This window comes from Hoplias malabaricus, chromosome 1 (genome assembly GCF_029633855.1).
Source record: "Hoplias malabaricus isolate fHopMal1 chromosome 1, fHopMal1.hap1, whole genome shotgun sequence".
Classification (NCBI taxonomy): domain Eukaryota; kingdom Metazoa; phylum Chordata; class Actinopteri; order Characiformes; family Erythrinidae; genus Hoplias; species Hoplias malabaricus.
The window spans coordinates 23,980,674-24,002,928 of NC_089800.1; the positions used below are offsets into that span (position 1 = coordinate 23,980,674).

The following is a 22,255-nucleotide window of genomic DNA, read 5'->3' on the forward strand; positions in this document are numbered from 1 at the left end:
AGAAATCCAATTTAGACACAGCTGTGCTTAACAATTACAGGCATATACTGAAACTTCATTTTTTGGTTAAAATTTTGTAAGGTTTTGTGTTCCGAGTGTACTCCATTATCCTGTGGGGTTTGGCAGGGTACAGTTTTGGGGCCATAGTTTTAATTTTGCATTTACAGTTACATTTAAATGCATTGGTAGGTCGATTAGCGACTCAAAATTGTCCATAGGTGTAAGTGTGTGAGTGAATGTGTGTGTGTGTGTGTGTGTGTGTGTGTGTGTGTGTGTGTGTTGCCCTGTGAAGGATTTGCACCCCCTCCAGGGTGTGTCCCTGCGTTGCGCCCAATGAATCTGGGTAGGCTCCAGATCCACCGCGACCCTGAACTGGATGCGGGTTACAGACAATGAATGAAATTAATGAATTTTATTTAATTGAAAAGGACAACTGGCATTAACATATTATGTAAAAAAAATCCAGTTCCAGCAAGGAATTATAAAATTAAATATATGAACAGGTGTCAACTCAATTTACTCATATGAAACATGTCTTCCCAGAGTTTTGGAAGCATGTACATGTTTAAGTCTAGTTAATTAATAATGTTAATCATCAAACAAATACAAAACATTTCCAGTTCTGGTTTAAGTGATTATCAGAGATTCCTTTGTCTTTCATAGAATTTTCATATCCATCATCTTGTATTTCCGTATAGGTTGCAGTCAGCCTCATAATCCTGTAGAGAAATACACACATCATTGAGTGCTGTCAATCACTAGAGCACTACACTAGTAGATGTTCACTCTCATAAAACAGGACAAAATACTGAAATGTATTTTATCAGTTTTTTACTTTTACCATTTAAAACAAAATGGATTTAAAACTATATTATACTCACAGCTGATCTACCATAGGATTTCTGTCCCCTACAATGATATTTACAATTGGAACAAGAGAGAAAGAGAGAGAGAGAGAGAGAGAAAATGGTTAACAGTTAACTCATAAATTAAAATAAACCATTTATGCATCATATTGTATATTGTGTGCTAATTGTGAGTATACACCATGGCTGAGTTCCTTCAAGTTAATTATTTGTATGTATTGGTGTGTATGCATTGTACTGAGCTCTACCTCTTGGGTGATGGAATGTAAGGTTTTGAGAAATCTGCAGCTCCAGATGCTGCACTATGAAAACAAAATATAAACATATTACTTTCAGAGAGCTGGGGGCCATGTGACGACCTCTTATTCAGGTGCATGTACAACAACAGCATGAAAACACACCAGGTAATAGAACTTTAATATAGCATTCTCCCACCAGGGTAAACACACCATTCCCCATTTTAATTTTTTTTATTATTTCTATAGACGTGAAAGTAATATGACTAGATTAGAGGTGATTCCTCCAAGACTGCAAGGTAAGCTCAGCTTGCCCTAAAATGTAAAAAAATAAGTGATCAAATATATACTGTTGTGTGTACATGTCATTGAATAAATATGCACTACAACACACTCAACTTTTGTTCAGAATCAGCTTCTTATCACTGGTAAAGACGCGGCTTTCCTCTCAATCATTCCCGCAGCTTCACAGTGCTATAAACAGTGTGAACGCTGAGCGTCCACAGAGTTCAATAGCGAAGCAGCGAAGTGCAGTGATACAAGACAAGTCATTGGATAAATGCTGGGCTTTGTCCCGCCCATCGGACGCTCAGTGTCTGGGGCAGTGGGCTGGCCTCGGCTGGCCCAGACGCTTAGCTTCTGCATGATGATTGGATGATCTGTCTGAGGCTGAATCCCTTTTTGATTGACAGCGAAATGAGAGATTCAGCGATCCTTTGGTGTAAAGATCCGTGGGAGCATTAAATTTTCATTCTGTTCTGAGTTGAACCGGAGACTTTCTTAAACCTCTTAGCGGCATTTTCTTTGTTAAAAACGACTAGCGACAAATCGAGCTTCTATTTCTGGTGGGTTTTTTTGTAGCTGCTTGTGTTTGGAGACTGACTTCTATCACTCTTTCTGACTTCTATCGCAGTTTCTGTCCAGTGGGTGCTGCTGAGCCCCTCCGCCGTCACAAAGCACTCACAGGCGGACACACTTCACATGGGCCAAGGCCGTTTAAGCAGCCTAGCTCTGCTGGCCATTGAGAGGACACTAGTCAAGTCCCTGGCAGCACGGTGGCGCAGCAGGTAGTGTCGCAGTCACACAGCTCCAGGGGCCTGGAGGTTGTGGGTTCGATTCCCGCTCCGGGTGACTGTCTGTGAGGAGTTGGTGTGTTCTCCCTGTGTCCGCGTGGGTTTCCTCCGGGTGCTCCGGTTTCCTCCCACAGTCCAAAAACACACGCAGGTGGATTGGCGACTCGAAAGTGTCCGTGTGTGTGAGTGAATATGTGTGTGTCTGTGTTGCCCTGTGAAGGACTGGCGTCCCCTCCAGGGTGTATTCCCGCCTTGCGCCCGATGATTCCAGGTAGGCTCTGGACCCCCCGCGACCCTAAATTGGATAAGCGGTTACAGATAATGGATGGATGGATGGATGGATAGTCAAGTCCCTGGAAAGACGCCTTGTTGGTACGACAGGGTCACAGATCATTTTCTTGAAAAGGAATGGAGGGTAGAATTTACATATAAATAAACCGACACATTTTATGATGTAGGCCGAAATTGAGCTTCCCCTCCTTGAAAGACCAGCATCTGCCACTGAACTAGATGTGTACCAATATTTGCTTATAACTGTATATGTTACTGTTAGAACATTTATTAAAGCAGCACTGAAAATATGAGGTTAATCCACAAGATATACTATAATACAATTTCTATTAGAGTTGTTAAGCTGTTAAATTAAAACAGTACTTACTTATACCCCACTGACAGGTCTGGACCCCTTCTGTGATAAAAAAATTTTGTTGGAATCAGGTTGTCAAAAAAAATTTTATTTAAAAAATCAATGTTCAAAAACTCAAGCAGCACTGCTGTGTCTGATCCACTCCTGTTAGCACAATACACTCTAACACAACACCACTTCAAAAATGGTTCACCGGCCAAAACAACAGGGGGTCTTCCAAAGGCTGAAAGGGGGCTAACGGTGTATGCAGAGCAACAGATACCACAATCTGTAATTATATAATGGACACTGAGTGCATTAACTAGAAAAGTTGTGATTTTCATAAAACAGTGCTGTTGCAGGCATCAAATTTTCATTTGTATGTTTGTGTTTTTGTTTGTATTTGCAAAATGACAACAAGTTTTCTTGGTAATAAAGATTAAAGAGAATAAACAAAGAACAGATTCTTGTTTTTTTTTTCTCTCCAAATTTCCCAGAATGTAGTGTGTGTTTATGAATAAAATACATTCATTCATTCATTTATTGTCTGTAACCCTGTGTTCAGGGTCACAGTAGGTCCGGAGCCTACCCGGAATCTCTGGGCGCAAGGCAGGAACACACCCTGGAGGGGGCGCCAGTCCTTCACAGGGTGACATACACACATTCACTCACACCTACGGACACTTTTGAGTTGCCAATCCACCTACCAATGTGTGTTTTTGGAGCGTGGGAGGAAACCCACACTGACATGGGCAGAACACACCACAATCCTCACAGACAGTGACCCAGAGCAGGACTCGAACCCACAACCTCCAGGTTCCTGGAGCTGTATGACTACAACACTGAATAAAATACAAAATATAAAAAAAAATCACCTTGAAAAGCGGCTCCAAATACTGCGCCTATTTCCAGGAAAAATAAAAAACAGAAAACAAGTTATTTTGCCTTATTGTACAACTGTTAACATTTGTTCTGTGATTAGATTATTGGGATCTTGCCTTTTATCAGGTTTTGGTGGTCTTAGAGGTGCACTGGGGATGAAATAAAACAATGTTACTGTGGAATATGATGAATATTTTACGTTCTGTTACACAAATGAAAGTAAATATAAGGAACATAAGGGTGGAACGCAAGTGTGAGAAAGGCTACATGGCCCACACACAGCTTTACGTTAAACTAAAGCCTTTAGCCATTGTGTTTTACTGCTTGTTTATTGATGTATTACTTACTTATGCTCCGTTATGTCTGGACCCCTTCTATGATTACAAAACAACATTAAAAGTGTTACTTAATTGAATGGATTTTAAATAATGCAGCACAATAATGGAATAAAAAGTACAATAAGTATATCAGTGATAATCACCTGGAAAAGCGGCTCCAGATGCTGCGTCTAATTCCATCAAAACAAACATAATATGAACAAATTTAATTTAAAAAATGAACATTTAAGGCCAGATTCCTAGACAGGGATTAAGCCTAGTCCAAATCTAAACAGGGTTTGAATACTGTAGTGGAGTATGGACCAGATCAAGAAATGAAAAATTTAACACTCTCCACTCTGATAAGGATTTTTGGAACAGAACCCCACATTCCACAGAATGCGTGTGTGTTGAAAGACTCTGCACCTCTCCCACACACACACAAACTCACACACACACATATGTCTTCAACCCAAGGACTAAGCAGAACACACTCCAGTGACCCCAGGATTAATGAATCACCACCTTCAACCCAGATGACTACTCCCCATCTTCTTCAGGAATGTAAAGAAAAGGATAACCCAGTATATGACGCTTTTAAGCCGAGGAGATCAAACAAAGTCTTGGAGACCAGGATTAAAAAACCCCAGTTATAGCCATGGGCGCCTAGATTGGCGCCTAGATAGCGCAATGATTATCTTCTGCAAATCAACAGATGGCCCCCAGAACTGATCTTGTAGTGAACTCTCACAAAATCCTGGTTCAAACCAGACAAACAACATGGACCAACAGTGCCCCCAAGTGGACATTTGCGAAATCACGTTTCGCCCTGCCGCCCTCTAAATACACAACAGACGCGTCAGAGCGCCGCTGTTTATAAACATGTTTTATGCAATATGTATTAATGTTACCCTCTTTTATTCTCAGGTGAATGTCTACTAACTAATGAAGTGATGTGTATTACTGTTTCAATCATGGAGGAAAATTTCTGTCTCTGTTTAGGAAAACGAATTAGTTTCTAACATCTAGAATAGTTGGTAATGTACTCAAGATAAATACATACATATATATTTGATAAAAATAGTCCAGTACACTCATTATGCTATGTTCAAGTATGTATGAAAGTATATTTTATCCAGTATTTTGCAGTAGCCAAAAATGTGACTTCTCTCTCTCTCTCTCTGAAACGTGAAGCCTCAGACCCAGGATCCAATCAGAGAAAGGAGACCTCCCAGATGGGCGTGACCGCGCCACATCTGAAAAGGAGTCGCCCAGCTCTAAGCATCTCTCTTCGTTCTTCTCTCTTCGCTCTCTCTTCTTTTCGCGCTCGCTTCCGAGCTCTGGTTTTTCCGGGCTCTTCTTCCGCTCACCTTTTTCAGAATCTTCTCATACAGCTAAAGTACGTTTTCCGTTCCTTTGTCTCCTCTCTAAGCCGACAAGCCGACTCTCAAAGACTCTCTAAGAAAAGGACCTCACGCAACTCCCAAGGGACGCCTTGTGTCAGTTAGCAGTGTGATACAGAAACTACAGGGTAACGTCGAGTAATTGTCAGTAATCTTTTCTTTGTTTATTTGTGTTCGTGTTTGTAGCCCAATCCAAGTTTTAATTTTACGACTGATCAAAGCAGGTGAAACGTATTCGTGGCCAGAAAATCGTAAAATAAGTATAAGCTAAATAATTCGAGATTGGTTCTGGAGATAGGAGGAAAATCAGCAGACTTTCATCTTGAAGTCCCTTCTATCGGGAAGGATAAAACCCAGCCAAGCCAGCAGCTTTCTGTGAGGGAAATCCCCGGCTGACGTCACACCGTCCGAAGGACGTCGAAAAGTGGCTGACTCATCCGGGAGGGAATCTCCCCACTGATCAGCAAGTCAAGCCTCAGAGAAACAACAGAGCGAAGATCTGCGGGACATCAGCGGCTGTGATCATAAACCCGACAAAAAAAAAAAAAAAAATCTGCAGAAAAGTAAGCTAAAATTCCTCATTTCCAGAGCTGAAATTGAATTAAATCTCTTGGTAAAATCATATATTGATCAGATTATAAAAAAAACCTCACTTCCAAGTCGTACAGCCTAGCCTATTTCTAAATTCGAACCGGTTTCACCTGCATTGATTCCATGAGATTTTGATGATTGTGCTATGTTTATCAAAATATTATCTTTCCTTTTAATAAAGTATTTCATTGTTTGAAATAACAGTGTGTGGAGTTTGTTCATTAAGCGTCTGAAAATCCTGAAGAACTCACGTAGCGGTGACAGAATTCCCTCTCTAATTAATTGTTAATGTTTTTGTCATTTAAGTCAATAATAATTATTATTATTATTATCATTAGTTAAATCACTATTTAGCATACTTAGTTTGAATACGGTCACTCAGCTACAATATGGATTTACCACTGAAAGGTGTCCTGGGCTTGTATTTACATTTACTGCATTTTGCAAACTCTCTTAACCGTATCATTTGAATTTGAAGTTGAAGTCTGGTGTAGAACTCCATTAATTTAATAGTTTAGTCTGGTGCTGAACTCTGGCCTTCTGAACAGAAACCAGCAGTGTCATCCACTGAGCTACACCACAAACCCCACAGCTTACCAACTTTAATCTGTGTCTCAGAAATTGCCCTAAAATGTTTGATAAAAAGTATAAATAGAATTGTACATGTAATTGGACCTTATTTAAAAAAATATTAATAACAAACCTTTTCTCAGGTTTTGGAGGCCGTTCCGGTGCACTATGGAATAAATAATCAATGTTACATCAGTGCAAAACAGAAAAGATAAATGTTTCTTATTTACACACAGTGTACTCTGTCTCAACTTATGTGTCTATTTTCTTGAGTACTTACTTTTTTTTAAAAGATGTAATCCAGCTAGCAGTCCCATCAGTTCTCCTTTTAAATACATATATTAAAGTGGATAATAAATACAATTTTCAGTTGTGTAAGAAGCCTATAGTTTGTGCCTTTTGTAACTGATTATTTCCTTTGAATAGTGCTGTCACAGTAAGATACATGCAGTATGTGTATGGTGTTACTGAGCAAAGAGAAAGATGAAATTAGTGTTATAAAGAGGTTTTGAGAGAAATTAGAGAGGGTGCAAATAATTAAGGTCAGCGTAGTCTACAGCAGTGATAATTAAATCTGACCTGGAAATTTGGCTCCATAATGATCTCCTATCAAAAAAAAAAACACATTTTAAATAGTAAATGCTTGTAATGAATGTACAGTAACCCCCAAGCAGCTGTTTTAAGACATTTCAGTTACATTTCTTATTGATTTATTTTGTAGTTTAGGGCAGTGGAAAATGTAATATCATCTGGTAAATCCACTGCATAATGATTTTTTAATAAAAGTAAATGTTGCTTACTTCCGTTCAGGTTCTTCACCATCTGAAGGCATTCTGTAATTTGGTAAAGAATTTGAAAAACAATAATGAAACTAGCGTTACAGCCCAAAGGAGGAGCTTAACAACATGTTAATATAATAACATAACAAAGAAATTAAAATAAACAAAACATACCGCCTAACCCTTTTCCTGTAAATTACAGCTCCGGCTACAGCTACGGCACAAAGAAGCAGACATAAAAACAGAGGTGCGAGGACGTAGGGTCCTATGGTCTCCATTCTCAGCCCCTCGTACCCTGAAAGAGAGTCTTCATTAGCATTCACTCATACACTGAAACATCACAGCATCATTTGTTTTCCCTTTTTGTTCACTCACGTGTCACAGGTAGATAAATAGCTCTCTCTTGTTGTTTTCCTTTCCAGAATGTGGCTGTACAGATGAGGTCTTCATCTTCTTTCTCGTAGCCAGTTGGTACAAATGTAATTTCTGAGGTTGTTTTCCACTGACCTCCACTGGACTCCTCATGGCTCACTTTCTCTCTGGCTGTGGGTATACTCCACTTTATAGTTGGAGGGTGTGAGGGGCAGGTGTGGGTGACAGAGCAACTTATAGTGAATTTTTTTCCTGGCTCCATCTCTTCAGGAAGAGGCGAAACCTCCGGCTTGTTTGGAGATCCTGCATTAAAACATGTATGTGTATTAAAGCAAGTTTAATAACACTTTTATAACACTGTGGTACATCTCTGAATCAGCGCAGTGGGGATTCTAATATTAGGATTTTAGTGCTGAGCTAACATTGATTCACATTTGTTTTTTAGTCATACATTTATTGGTGTTGCCGACATATTGGTTAATGATTGTCTGGTTCCAGAGCAGGGCGCTAATGAAAAAAATGTGGAAAAAGAATATATTTATTTCATACACAGCTCCTCTCCCTGTGCAGGAGAACTTCAGATTTAATAAATTGAAGTCTAGGCCACAGGAAACTTGTTTATACAAGAAAACATGTGTTACGTGCACGGAGTACACATGCTGTGTGTTTTTGTTTGTCTTGTCCTCATTCTCTCAGGGCTCCCGCGTGTTCGTCCGTGAGGTCATTGGCTGATTTCTTCTTCTTCTCCATCAACCAATGGAGTCCTTCGTGCTACTCAACCGGCCTATTACAACCCTTCAAAGAGTCCGAAAGGGGCGGGCTTTTTCACCTTAAAGGATCTCGAGAGCGGAGCAGCGGGAAAAGTGAGAGCATTTTTTTGTTCGTTTGAATGTGTGTTTCTTCCGGTGTGTGTGTGTGTGTGAATGGTTTTTGCGGCATTGTTTGGTCTCAGGAAAGCTTGATAATGAATGGGTGCAACCGTTCACTTGTGCAACGTTACACTTGATTGCAACTTTCTGCAGCTCTATGGTGTGGACAGGGTAGTTTGAGGCGTCTTACATACACACTCACGTTAGGAACCTCTTTGTACATACACACTAGGCTAGGGGCGGGTGCCACTACTGTATGTTGGGTGAGCTTAGCTTAAATTGGTTAATCAGAGGGTAGTTTGTAGTACTTTTATTATTTACTGTTCTTTGGCACCGTCCTCCGTCCACCCTTAGGCAATTTAGGAGTTGTATATGTTTGTCTTTAAATGTTGGTTCTACTTCCCCACAGTTAATAGTACCCAATCTCACGTTATGTCTGTTGTGCCTCTTCATATTGTAGGTCAAACCCGTGTTCTGTGTTGTAAATATTGAGTGGCCTTTTTGTTTTGTTATTCTGTGTTCTACATTAAGTAAATGGGTAATTATTGACTCCATTAACTTTGTTTGCCCATCCCTTATTTGCATGTTTTATATGCTCTAGGAATGTAATTAATATATTTATTTCATACACAGCTCCTCTCCCTGTGCTGGAGAAATTCAGATTTAATAAATTCAAGTCTAGGCCACAGGAAACTCGTTTATACAAGAAAACGTGTTTATTCATTCATTCATTTTCTGTAATCCTTATTCAGTTCATGGTCGTGGTGGGTCCAGAGCCTACCCAGAAACACTGGGTGCAAGGCAGTATCACACCTTGGAGGGGGCAGCAGTCCTTCACAGGGCGACACACACTTACACATTTACTCACACCTATTGACACTTTTGAGTTGCCAATCCACCTATCAACGTGTGTTTTTGGAGCGTGGGAGGAAACCGGAGCACCCGGAGAAAACCCACACAGACACAGGGAGAACACACCACACTCCTCACAGACAGTCACCAGGAGCGGGTCTCTGCTGCACCACTGTGCCATCCACCATTGAATTTGAATGTTTCAAGTTTGAAATTTTACAATTTCAAGTTTATCAAATGCCATAAATGTATAATTTAAATATTAAATATTCAGATCAATATAATTAAAAACTTCAGACTAAGATTCTTGCTGTAGTTCAGTGATTTAGCTCCATATCCCAGAGTCTGATAGTTATTTCAGCTCAACAGGAGCAGTTTTAACACTGAGAAGACTTTACAAACCCAAGATTTGCACGGAGAGTTCCGAGACCACATGCTGGTGCACATGTGAATTTCTATCCTGTGAAGAAATGTTCTTCTCACCTTTCATGATGATGAAAACACAGCTGTGGTTAAAGCCGTACTTGTTGTTGTCTTTTTCTGCGCGGAAACAAAATGGTCCATTATCATGAGCTTTGACATCGTCAATCTCTAAAGTGCAGTTCTGTTCGTCTATCTCCCCCAGCAACTTTGTGCGTCCTTTAAAGTTGTCCAGGACATTGCTCTTTCCAGGGTGAAACACATACTCCCCAGTGCTGGTGTACCACAGGCCTCTGAGGCGGGTAATAGTGTGTTCACCGGTGTTAAAAGTGCAAGGTATGACCACACAAGAGCGGGTCAAGGCACTGATCCTAGGCTGTACATTGGCTTCATAAATGTGCATAGCTGAAAGAGAGAACAACCATGTCAACGATATATTTTGCAAACAAACCTTGTTTGCACCGAGTGAATAGTATCGTTTTTGTTCAGAATGTTATAATAAAGATATTAGATTTTATTTTTGTTTAACTCTGCAATGGTGAGTTGTATAAAAATAGAAAAAGAGACAAATACTTACTATCATTTTCATATGGATCCACTATTTTGGGCACATACTCTGAAAGAAAAGAAGAATGTCATATGTGAAATGTAGAAATACACAGACCCAATGTGTGAAATTAGCTTTAACTGTGCAGTGAACTCACTTTGAACCTGTAAAACAACAGACATAGTGGTCTCCTCATTAAGAAACTTTGCGGTGCAGATGAGCTCCTTTCCATGATCTTCCATCGAAGCCAAAAATAAAACATTTGAAGAGGTGATCCAGCCTGACCCGCGTTTCTCTTTAGTCTCTACAGTCTCAGGCATGTCTGCATAGTTCCAGCTGATTGTCGGAGAATCTCTCTTGCAGGAATGGAAAACTTCGCAGGTGAAGTTCTTTGCGATCCCCTCTGTGACATCTGCCACCTCTGGCTCAATCAGTATATCCTCACAAACACCTGAAACAGTAGAGTAGAAGAAAGAAACTGAGCAGATATTTACAAACTCAAACTGAGGCCCAGCTGGGAATAGTGTAGAGAACTTGTACTGTACAGACAAAAGGAAAAAGCACACTTTGAAAGGTTGGTGAGATTAAAGGATTTTCAAACTACAATTTTGCATTGCGTCCCCTCCGGGGTGTATTCCCGCCTTGCGGCCGATGATTCCAGGTAGGCTCTGGACCCCCCGCGACCCTAAATTGGATAAGCGGTTACAGATAATGGATGGATGAATGGAATTTTGCATTGCTTCAACTGAGTGAAACTATTTAATACCAGTTTAACTGTTTTTACCACATGAAATATGTTTTGTACTCTAGTCAAATCATAGTCTAAGCATCAATATCTCATGTACACACTTTAAAACACATCATAATAAAATGACCCCCTTGTTTCTAAGCTCACTGTTCATCCTCTAGATCCAAGTCTTCAGTTCATGCTCATGCTGCTTCAAGTGCAAGGGGAAAAAAAACATGAACGCTCTCCGGACTTTTTGTCTTGTCATGTCATTTTTTGAACATCACAAAACAACATGTGTTCATTGTGGATGTTAAAAAATGATATTAATATTTGATATTTACCGTTGTTGGATATTCCACCATTTTAACAATTTAACAAAGAGTTATTAGATCAAAACTCGTGCAGATCGTGCTTCAATGAAAATTTAAATGTATCAGACTTCCACTTCAGAGGTTGTTCATGTCTCCTGGTGGGAAACTCATTTGTTTTTGATAAAACCGACACCAAATGAATGCAGCATAAAAACCGAAGCTTTTTGAAATGAAAGTGAAGCCATGGAACTCAAAAGTGATAAGGTTTGGGAATTGAAAGCGAAACTGAAAGAAGTGTAACTGAGAAGAAGCACGATAAAAACTCTAATAAGTGAGCCAATGTGGAAATATTCTCTCTATGAACCTGTTTTTAAAACTCTCAAAATTAATAACAGCCCTCTCCTTTTCAAAATTTAGATTCTTGGTTATGGATTCTGATTTTTGGTTTTTCAAATGTTTTTGCAATTTGCAAATGCAATTTTTTAAATCTACTTCTCGTACAATTTTGTAGAACAGAAATAAAGTCTAATGTTTTTTGTCTGGATTTATAAAATGTGTTAGAATATGGTAATGTTTGTATAAAAAATCAAAATCATTCAAAATTATACAAGTCCTTAGTGAAATAATCATGGGTTAATTTAGGATTTATTATCATGAGTAGTAGGCAATGACTAAAATTTAATTAATCAAAACATAGACCTTGTATATATATATATATGTGACAGTATGTTGGATTAGATAGGTATGCTGAGTGAATCAAATCAAATTCAGTACTGTTTTTTGATGCTTCATCATCATAAAAAAATTACAATCACCAATCAGAAGAATCCTATAATAATTACACAGATGGACAGTTGTCCAAACAGTTCTGGTAAGAAGAAAGGTGTGCATTTGGAGGAATGATAAACCAACAAGATAGGTTCTTGAATGACATGCTATTGAAAGGAACAAATGAAATATGGCCTCATACTTACACTGAGCATTGAGACTGATCTGAGCTTCGGACGTCTTCCCGCCTGGGAACTTAGCTTTACATGTTACGGTCTGGTCATCTTCCTTAATTTTAAAGGTGTGTTGTTTGGTGGTCATCCAGGCATCCTGCACTGCAGAGTTTACAGTAGTGAGATGCTGTGTACCCTCTCCCATGTCGAGTGTGGGAGGACTGGGCTGACAATAATGGAGGACACTGCAGGACACTGTGATTTGCTCTCCCACTCGGGGCATGCCAGTAATGCTGAGTTTGGGTTTATCAGCTTGATCTGTCAGTAGAAAGCAGTAACAAAGGGGAATTCAGTCAATTATACTTTGTCTGTGTGTAACATGACTTATCATTAAAAGAAATCTGTTTACCTGTTACCTGGACTTCAACCCAGTTCTCATAGTTTTCCCTGTGGAATGTGTTAACTGGTTTTGGATCCATCCAGGGATATAGTCTCACTCTGTTATGCTCCGTCATTAGTGGGTTAATATTCAAACTGCAACTGCCCTCACTCTGCGATCCAAAGAGTTCTGTCTTTCTCCAGAACTTTCCAGTGACTTCCGCATTTTTATCTTCGCTAAACACTAAAGGGTACTGTGTAGTGGAGTACTCGTACCATTTCACCATGACATTGCTGGGCATTGTAGTTTTGAAGGTGAAGCTGCAGGGAATGATCAGGCAGGAGCCCTGAAGTCCTTTGATCTTACTCGGCATTGAGTATGTCCAGTCCAATGAAGACATTCCTCCTTTAATGTAGAACCAATGAATGCCATCAGCAGAGAATGCAAAACTTACCAAATATTCACTTTTTCATGATGCTTAAATCTGCTTCTTATTCATATTTGTGGGTTCACCTTAAGAGATATAGCTGTTTCATTGTGGTTCATGTACAATCCAAGGTAGAAGCGTATATTAAGAAAAAAAGCAAACTTCAGCTATTTCAAAGTTTCAGCCAAACAAACTGAAGCCAATAGAACTGTGACCTACAAAACTATGTGACCGACAAACTCAGAAAATATGATAGAACATAATGAACTGCATCATGATCAGGTTTGTGATTAATCATGAATGATTATTTTAATCTTTTGATAGTTCTAACTGAAACATTGTGCCTTACATCAAAAGCAAGATGTGTGTATGGTTGTAATCTGAAAGATGTAGGTGCACTTACTCTTCACTTTTAAAACCACAGACTCTGAAGAATCTTCCTCTGAAAGCTGAGCTGTGCAGGTCAACATCTTCCCGTGGTCATCTTTGGCTGCTTTGAATTTTAATGTAGAAACTGTATTCCAGGTGGTGGAGATCTTTTGTGTTGCAACAGAGGTTGGCATGCTTTGGTAGTTCCAGGTGAGGATTGGTTTCTTTTTTTGACACGTGTGGTGTACTGTACAAGTAAAGATCTTTTCTATTCCTTCCATGAGTTCATCTTGTGTTGGGCTTATTTTAGGTTTCTCAAAAGAACCTGTTGAAAACAATATCAGAATTCACAGATTTGGCCGAGCACACTGGAGTAATATCTGGAAGAAAATAACTATCAAATTAAAACATTACTAGAGTAAAGAGAGAGAACCCCTCAACCATACACCCTTGTTTCCCCCACAGATTAAAAATCAGTTTTAATCAGTTTGACAACTGGTCCATGGCGCAGTCCCTAAGTATGTGTGAGTATGTATATGAGTGAGCCTATTAGTGAGTCAGTTGATGAATATGAATGTGAGTGGGTGAGTTACAAGTCAGATATGAGGTGTTTTATATCCATACCATGTACAATACGCTAACAATGCTCCAGATGTATTTCCTTTAATAACTCTAAAATGCATTAGTACCTATAAATTAATATATATAACATTAGGGAGAATGATAATGATTTTCTGAATAATAGTTTACTGATAAGACCTGTAGTAATAAGTTTCTGTATCAGACTCACATAAGGGATTCAGCCTGACTTCAGTCACAGAGCTCAGTCCACTTGAACAACTAACAGTGCACGTAGCGGACACATCTTCTTCCCGGATATTCCAAGTAATTTCTTTGGTTAACTTCCATTTTCCATCACCCAGGGGTAAGTGTGTATCACGTTTATTTTCACTAGAGACACTCAGCTTTAGTATTGGAGGTGCCGGAGGACAGGTGTGTATCACGCTGCAGGACAAGGTGATTGGCTGTCCCACTTTCTCATTACCGATAATGTTCACCTCTGGCTTATCAGCAGTATCTAGAAAAATAAACTTTCATTAATGAGTATAAAAATAACATGTAATAGAAAAATAAGTTAAAGTAAAAGCAAACATTTAGAAAAACTGCCACTCTATTCCATCCAATTGGTGTCAGTACAAGATGGGTAGTGTTTCAATTGGATTTTATTGCTTGATTTAATTTGCTTGACATTGAGATTGTGATTGAGATACCTATATTCACTCCCTTGTTTACCTAAACATCTGTGTTTTAGTCTATAAAACTGTGGGTGTAACATGTAAATAAGGAATGTACACGAGTAATCAAACACATGCCTTATAGAGTTTAATCAATGACATAAAATTTTAATCTGAATTTAGAATTTTGGGAATATATTTGCCTGAATATTTTAGAATTGATATTTAATATAATTTAATTTCATTTGATGGTGAAATATTCAGATTTAAAAAATTCAGATTATAAACATAATTTATTATCAATAGAATGATAGGTTTGAAGGAAAAACTGGTTTGTATGTGGCTAAAGTTTAAATTCTCTGTAAGTTATTGTTCTTTTGAATTACCACAGAAACTCATTGGTAAAACGAGTTGTTTAGTTTTGTAGCACTTTAAGTCTATGTTTACTTTCATGCAGTTAACACTCTCAAAAAGTCAAAAATAAGTCAATATTTTCAGGAATAGATCAATATCTTACTCTCAGTTCATGCTTCTTAATGTATGCTGGTCTCTTCACTGTCTAACTTCCAGATGCTTTTTTTTTGTGTTAGCAGAGAGAGAGTAAGCCTGGCATACAAGACCAAGACACTTAGTTTTTTTACCCATTTACTGACACTGGGGCTTTGTAAACAAATTAGACTTTCGAGCAGGCAAACAGGCTGGAGAGCAACGCATAATGATAAGAATTTTATAAAATGTGTTGATTAAAATTGTGAATGTCACCTTTAACATACACTTACCTGTTACCTCCAGGGCAATAGTCACATCATAGTAATTTTCCCTGTGATAGCTGTCAATTGATTTTGGGTCCATCCAGGGGTAAAGCCTCTTCTGGTTGTACTGCAGTTCAAGAGGCTGGATCTTCAAGCTGCAGTTTTTCTGATTTGCAGATCCTGCCAAGCTTGTCTTCCCTCTGAACTTGGGGATGATGTTCCGTTCTGATTGATCGTACACTAAAGGATACTGTGTTTCAGAGAATTCATACCATTTCACCTGGACATTGCTGGGCATGATGCTTCTGAAGTCAAAGCTGCAGGGAATGACCACACATGAGCCACGGACCCCTCTGATTGTCTTAGGCATGGAGAAGGTCCAGTCACGGGAGAACATTAACCCTTTAAATAAATGGCACAAATAATAATCATTCATTTACAAATTTTCTGTAACTGCTTATTAACTGCTTATTCTGAATAACTGTAAATAATGATCATAGTGAATTAAATATACAGTTCTACAGAAGTTAAAAAATATATTATGCTGATTTTAAATTTGATATTGTAGTTTATTTGCTCAGTTTAACACAGGGGAAACTGAAACTGAAAATGTGGCTTAAGCAAACAAATAAATAAATAAGTAAATAGTAATAATAATAATAATAATAATAATAATGATGATTTAAAAAAATGATTTCTTTTCAAAATATGTTTAACTCAGAAAGTAAATAGATATTTAAGTACTGATTATTCATCTTATACTTTGATCAGAGATTTTGAAATCTTTTCTTCCTAGTGAATAACATTGTTCACATGAATAGAATTATTAAATCAAATAATAAAAATGATTTGGTAATGTGCTGCCAGGCATTTAGTAATTACTGACATAGATATAAAGTGTGTTTTTAAGGTATTGTGTGTGTTATAATTTTCATTTTACGTGTGAGTATTCAATGTTGTAAAATAACATTATTTCAAACACTAGATGGCAATGTCTGGTTCATTAACACTCATTCTAAATCTGTGGTAAGGAAACATAATCTTAGCTTAATAACCAGTGAACTGTCTTAATGTTTTCTTGAAATTCCCTTGACTTGTTTACATACAAAGTACTATAAATAAACCATGTGCAGCTTAAATAAATGAGAAGAGTTACAGAGAATAGAAGACTTAAGAAAAGTTCTTACTTACGTTTTACTTTTAAAACAATTCTTTCTGTTTGAATATTTCCTTTAAATTTAGTTTTGCAGGTAATGACCTGTCCATGGGCACTAGCCTTTGCAGTGAATTTTAATGTGGATCGAGCTTCCATTTTATTTCCACGTGTTTGCAGAGTTGTGCTGCCAGATAACTCTCCATCATTCCAGGTGATGGAAGGTCGGTCTTTGGGGCACATGTAGGTGACTGAGCAAACGATATCTTTTCTCACACCCTCAAGAAACTCAGTGCTGGAGTCAGGTGTGATCTGAGCTCTGTCAATGGCACCTATTGATAATTCAGATCAATTTTACTTGAGAACAGTGCAGTAATATCAAAAACAATTATATGATTTTTAAACACATTTTCAATATTTCAGTATACATTATTTACAGCATCTCTCACTGACTGACATTACAGGGCATTGTTTTTTGTTTGTTTGCTTTTGGAAGTTTTTCAGTAGATTTGGACATATTGTTCAGCCTTAGACCAGTGTGCAATGAAATGGTGATAAGGAGCAAATGAGAAAGCACTTGTTGATATTCCTTGCTTTTCCAGAGTCAATGCTGGAATTCAGAAATGTACAATTATAGAAATACTTACACTTGGCAGTATGTGTTGTCGCAGCTGATGCTGAGAGACCACCGGGATGTCTGACAAAACACTCAATTATTTGATTTTCAGACTTCACAATGCCTTGCCGTGTGAGTATGATTTTCCACTTGCCGTCACCAACGTCTGTGTCTTGCCACTGATCACTGGATCCATCCTTTTTTTCTATCCCACTGAAACTCAGAGTAGGTTTGTTGTAAGGGCAGGTGTGGTAGGTGATGCACTGAACAGTGACAGTTTCCCCAATTTGACTACCTCCAAAGATCTGAATACTGGGCCTTTCTGCTGATGCTGTAACAGGTGAAATTAACATTAGGGAGAAAGAGACAAAACTGGTAAAAGTTGGTTCAATGTTGGGCAATATTAGAACATTAAAACATTTTGAACACAATACAAATCAAATTCTTACTTTCAACATAAATTGTACTTGTAACATCATAGAAATGGTAAGTACTCTTTCCAACATGTTCTGGGTCTATCCAGGTGTAAACTTTTTCTCCATGGTGAGATTGACTGAGGTCCTTAATCAGCAGGCTGCAGTCCCTTTTGTATGAATTCCCATATAAGCTGGTTTTTCCTCTGAACTTTTCAATCACGCTGTAAGGATACCAACCGTCACAAACTAAAGGGTATTTAAAAGGGGTTGAAACATATTGATACCACACTATTCGATTAGGGTTTGTAGGTGGATTTGAGTTGTAGGAGAATGAACACGGTATGACAAGGCAGGAACCGCTTAGTCCTCGAATGCTTCCCGGCATGTGGACTATCCATGCCCAAGTTCCACTGAACAGGGCACCTGTACGCCAGATAAATATAAAATAGTTTTACTGAAACAATGAATTGTAATTAAAACAAGTGAACATTAATTGTGAAGTATGAAATTCTCAAAGCATGCATTAGGCTGGATAAGTCTATGTAAATGTATCCATGGGTTGCAGCTGACGTCACAGTACAGAGTAGTTGCCATCTGCTTGTTAAGTGTGATGCCACACATGACATTTCCCCATTTCCAGGTCCAATCACGCTTTTGATCCCATGTCACACATTAACAAGACATGTGTCTACTGTTTTAATAAAACTGAATGTCTCAGTCTATTATGTGATCTCAGTTCAGGAGTTCAGAAAAAAATAAATTAATTAAAAGTAAAAAGAAGCAAACGTGTCTTTGGCAGCATTGTTTGGCCATTTACAGCTCCTTCTGATCTGTGTGATCTGCTGTGGAGAGAGCACTCAGTCTCTGGAAGCAGAAGTGCTGTGGAAAAAGAGCCTTGTCTCCTGCTCACAGTCAGTTCTGGTGTTCGAGTTGTGCTACTGGTTCTATTCTATGAGGAGTAGCTAAGGAGCACTAAAACTGGAGAAGTATGAGCAAAGTGAGAGGATTCCACACCAAGATAAACTTAGCAAGGATACCAGGGACTGTTACTTGGATAAATGTCTAACTTTCTTTATTTTTATAACAATTTTGCTCCGACCTTGTACTTACTGACCAAGTAGCAGTGTCCAAATTTAGCTAGTGTGGCTGCATGTTTTTGTTGCTGCAAGTGATCAGTTGTTTGAAGAGACTGATTGATTAAACAAGTAGAATCAGGTGTGGTCTCCTTGTTTGGAGTGAAAACCTGCATTCATGCTGCCCCTGTTTGCACTCCTCTGCATTAAAGCAAACCTTATGAATGCATTACAAATTTAGCCAGTGGTGATGATGGTGGTGAAGTCATGTCATAGTGTATTTTATCAGAGCATAAGACATAGTCTTAACCAGACCCACCGTTCAAACTCAATATATATTAAAAAATCAATATTGTGCCATCTTAATGAAACAACTCAACATTTGGCAGAGTACTAAGTAAACCTGAAAATATTCCAGATTATTTATTGTATTATTTCATATATTAGCTCTTCACAGCCCTAAGGATGAAATAGAAACTAACAAGGGATATTAAAAGAGATAAAACATTCCCCAGTGGTAATGTTATTTTTTTTATTATTGTAGGACGTAGTACTGAAATTTTGCACGCAACATGATCATATTTTTTCGCTGGTAAAATAAATGAGTGAAACGGAAAAGCTCAGGGTTTAATAGTTCTAGTACAGCCTTGGCCACAGTTGACTGCAAAAAATGGCAGCAACAACAAACAGCTCATCCGTGAAATGTCATCCGTCAATGACTGAAACTGAGCAGTGGGTTGGACCTGGACGTGAAGTTTCACAAGGCCTATACACGTAACAAGCAGATATCTCACTACAACCCATGAATAACCCTTTTTAAATGTTATTATATATATAAAAAATTAAATAATTAAATAACATAGACAAAGTAAAAACACTGACCGTTAAAAATAAAATGCAGTAGCAAAAATCTGGCCATGTTCTTGAATGCAGTCCAGCTGAACTTCTAAATATAACATAGACAATAATACATTCATAAACATGTTGAAATGCACATCATTAAAATTATTTTCTTTTTAATTATTTAAAAAAATGATAGGCTATGTGAATACAACATGATAATATTCAAAATTCAACAATCCTGTTTCTCTAGCATTATCAACAATAACATCAACACCAAAATCCTCTTTACTGTGGTTGACAGACTTACAAATTTGCTCACACAAATGGCCCCTAAATTTGTATATGTAATGAGTTTGCATGCTTTTTCTAACATTTAAAATCAGACAAGCGATTATTACATTCATCATTGTGCCTGTACTTTCTCCATTACCTTCTAAAGGCATCTTAATTAAAATGTTATTAAAATGTTAAAATTAAATGTTTAAATGTTAAAATTAAATGTTTAAATGTTAAAATTAAAATTAAAATGTTAAAATGTTTTTCAAGCACTAGCCTCCTAAATAGCAGTCTATCCCAGTCAAATTCCAGTCTGGGTTCTGAGCTAATCACAGCACTGAGACAGCCCTGATTAAGATTATTCATGACATTCACTTAAATACAGGGTCTGGAAAACTATCTTTTCTATTCCTTCCTGGATACATATAGACAGATTTGCAGAAACTCAGGAACAGCCCTAAAGTAGTTTGGTTCATACTTCAACATTGTAGAAATAGAAAATAATATTTCTAAAAATGTGCCAGTCACCTTTGGTGTCCCCTAGGCTTCTAGTCTTGATCCATTCCTATTTAATCTATACATACTTCCTCTTGGCCAGACTGTACAAGAATATGGTCTATCTTATCACAACTATGCAGATGATAATCAGATTTGCTGGGGCCTGTCCCAAAGTGACTCTGGTCCAATTTACTTATTGTGTAAGTGCCTTGAGCATATCACTAACTAGATGGGACACAACTTTCTGCAGTAGAATAAAGATAAAACAGATATAATTCTATTTGGAAACAGTAATGAAAAGCAGAGATTAATTGCAGATTTGGACCAGATAGACCTCAAAGCTAAAGAACCAGGTTGAAACCTTGAATTTACACTGCAATGATCACAATCACAACATATAATTACAACTGTAATATAAACGTTTTCCTGTCAGACATTTTACTAGCTGTTATTTTGACTTCACTATGCTTATACAAAGAAACATTTCCTATAAATTGAAATTCTAGAGACAGAAATCAGAATACTGTGCTTTGTTTTAAAGCAAATTCAATACCTGGAACCTTACAACTATATATAATATAATAAAATAAATATAATATAAATATTATATTATATATATATATATATATTATATATATTATTTTATATATATATATATATATATATATATATATATATATATATATATATATATATATATATATATAATAAAAATATCAATACAAAGCTGTTAATAAAATAATAAGCTTTTAGTGATACATTACCTTTCTCCTTAGAAAATGAATCTACCCCAGACAGCAACTCATGTAGTACAACAACACTACAACATCCATAACTTCTTCAGTTGTTCCACTGTGCCCCTTCCAATCACAAGATTGGAGTAAATGAGAACAAATAGTTCTACAAAGTCTGTGCAAAGAAAAAAAATCAACTAGACTATTAAAGCTCTGTAAAAAAAACACATATCTCTTAAAACAAGCCCTGCCCTTTTTAACTTTTAATGTTACATATGACTGATTTAAAAAAAAAAAAGGGTAGTGCTTTTATCACAAGGACACACCACACAGAAATACATTCCTTGTTGTACTACTGTACAATTACTATTCTAGTGGCCTACTCACTGTCTGGTCTCAGGCACCCATAATGAAAATTTTCTAAGAATGTCAGTCTAAGATTAATATAAACTTATTACTAATATTTGATGACTAATACCATTACTCTGAAATGCAATAGTGGATGCAGCTACTGAGCACAGAGGGCTGGGTTCTATAATGCAAAGTAGGGGTGTCAAAGTCATGGACCTCTCCTTGACTGCAAAGTTTATTATTTTCCTTTTCTAATAGCTTATTTTATAGTTAGCACTTAAAAGCACAGGGAAGAACAAACCAGCATTAAAACGACTGCTATTTGTAAAGTTTTAGCTTTAAAGCTAAAGTGACTCAGACCCAAAATAAACCCATGCCACCACTAGCTCACAATGATAATGTACTAACCTACAATGATAGATAGATAGATAGATAGATAGATAGATAGATAGATAACACTACTTTACCTCCCTTGCCAGCTACACACATGAAAACCCAACAAAAAGTAAATGGCAACCACTTCCTACAAACCAAGCCACAGATATACATAAATATATGCAAATTACACTGAACGATCACTGGATTAGGAACATGTACTTCATTGTCCATTTTATCAGCTCTACTCTAAAATTACACTTTGAAGTCCATCTGTTTCTCTGCACATTTTTTGCTCCTTCCACCATGTTCATTAATGAAGGACCATGGTAATGGTATTGGTATGAGTGGATCAGATCAGGTATGAAATCCCC

General features: G+C 37.6%; 1 protein-coding gene and 1 long non-coding RNA gene across 3 annotated transcripts; both read right to left on the reverse strand.

Annotated features, from left to right (window-relative positions):
* Nucleotides 1-438: 438 nt before the first annotated feature.
* Nucleotides 439-17,889, reverse strand: LOC136705460 (uncharacterized). Of its 2 annotated transcripts, none has more exons than XM_066679059.1 (25): nt 17,765-17,889; nt 17,347-17,646; nt 16,738-17,031; nt 15,574-15,948; nt 14,350-14,637; nt 13,594-13,884; nt 12,794-13,168; nt 12,418-12,702; nt 10,560-10,853; nt 10,433-10,471; nt 9,919-10,260; nt 7,718-8,017; nt 7,517-7,637; nt 7,364-7,396; nt 7,143-7,169; nt 6,844-6,888; nt 6,697-6,729; nt 4,164-4,190; nt 4,030-4,056; nt 3,799-3,831; nt 3,676-3,702; nt 2,834-2,863; nt 1,115-1,163; nt 882-909; nt 439-719 (listed from the first exon to the last, which is right to left on the reverse strand). In XM_066679059.1, the coding sequence occupies exons 3-24, from the start codon at nt 16,940-16,942 to the stop codon at nt 889-891; spliced, it is 3,267 nt and encodes a 1,088-aa protein (XP_066535156.1). In that variant the 5' UTR covers nt 16,943-17,031; nt 17,347-17,646; nt 17,765-17,889; the 3' UTR covers nt 439-719; nt 882-888. The 2 variants fall into 2 exon arrangements, with proteins under 2 accessions (XP_066535156.1, XP_066535149.1); XM_066679052.1 differs by having other exon boundaries at nt 1,115-1,168.
* Nucleotides 17,890-17,897: 8 nt separating this feature from the next.
* Nucleotides 17,898-21,304, reverse strand: LOC136705476 (uncharacterized). The gene is made up of 3 exons (XR_010804066.1): nt 21,186-21,304; nt 19,687-19,750; nt 17,898-18,154 (listed from the first exon to the last, which is right to left on the reverse strand). It is a non-coding gene; the product is annotated as an uncharacterized lncRNA (long non-coding RNA).
* Nucleotides 21,305-22,255: the final 951 nt, after the last annotated feature.

What these genes read in the sequence shown, in the direction of transcription:
- LOC136705460 (XM_066679052.1), bottom strand. Translation starts at nt 16,942, where the DNA reads ATGTGCCCCAAAGACCGACCTTCCATCACCTGGAATGATGGAGAGTTA. An exon ending in GGTTGAAGTCCAGGTAACAG is followed by an intron (nt 12,703 to 12,793) that starts GTAAACAGATTT and finishes TTCTACTGACAG; the next exon opens with ATCAAGCTGATAAACCCAAA. An exon ending in CCAGACATAACGGAGCATAA is followed by an intron (nt 3,832 to 4,029) that starts GTAAGTAATACA and finishes TTTCATCCCCAG; the next exon opens with TGCACCTCTAAGACCACCAA.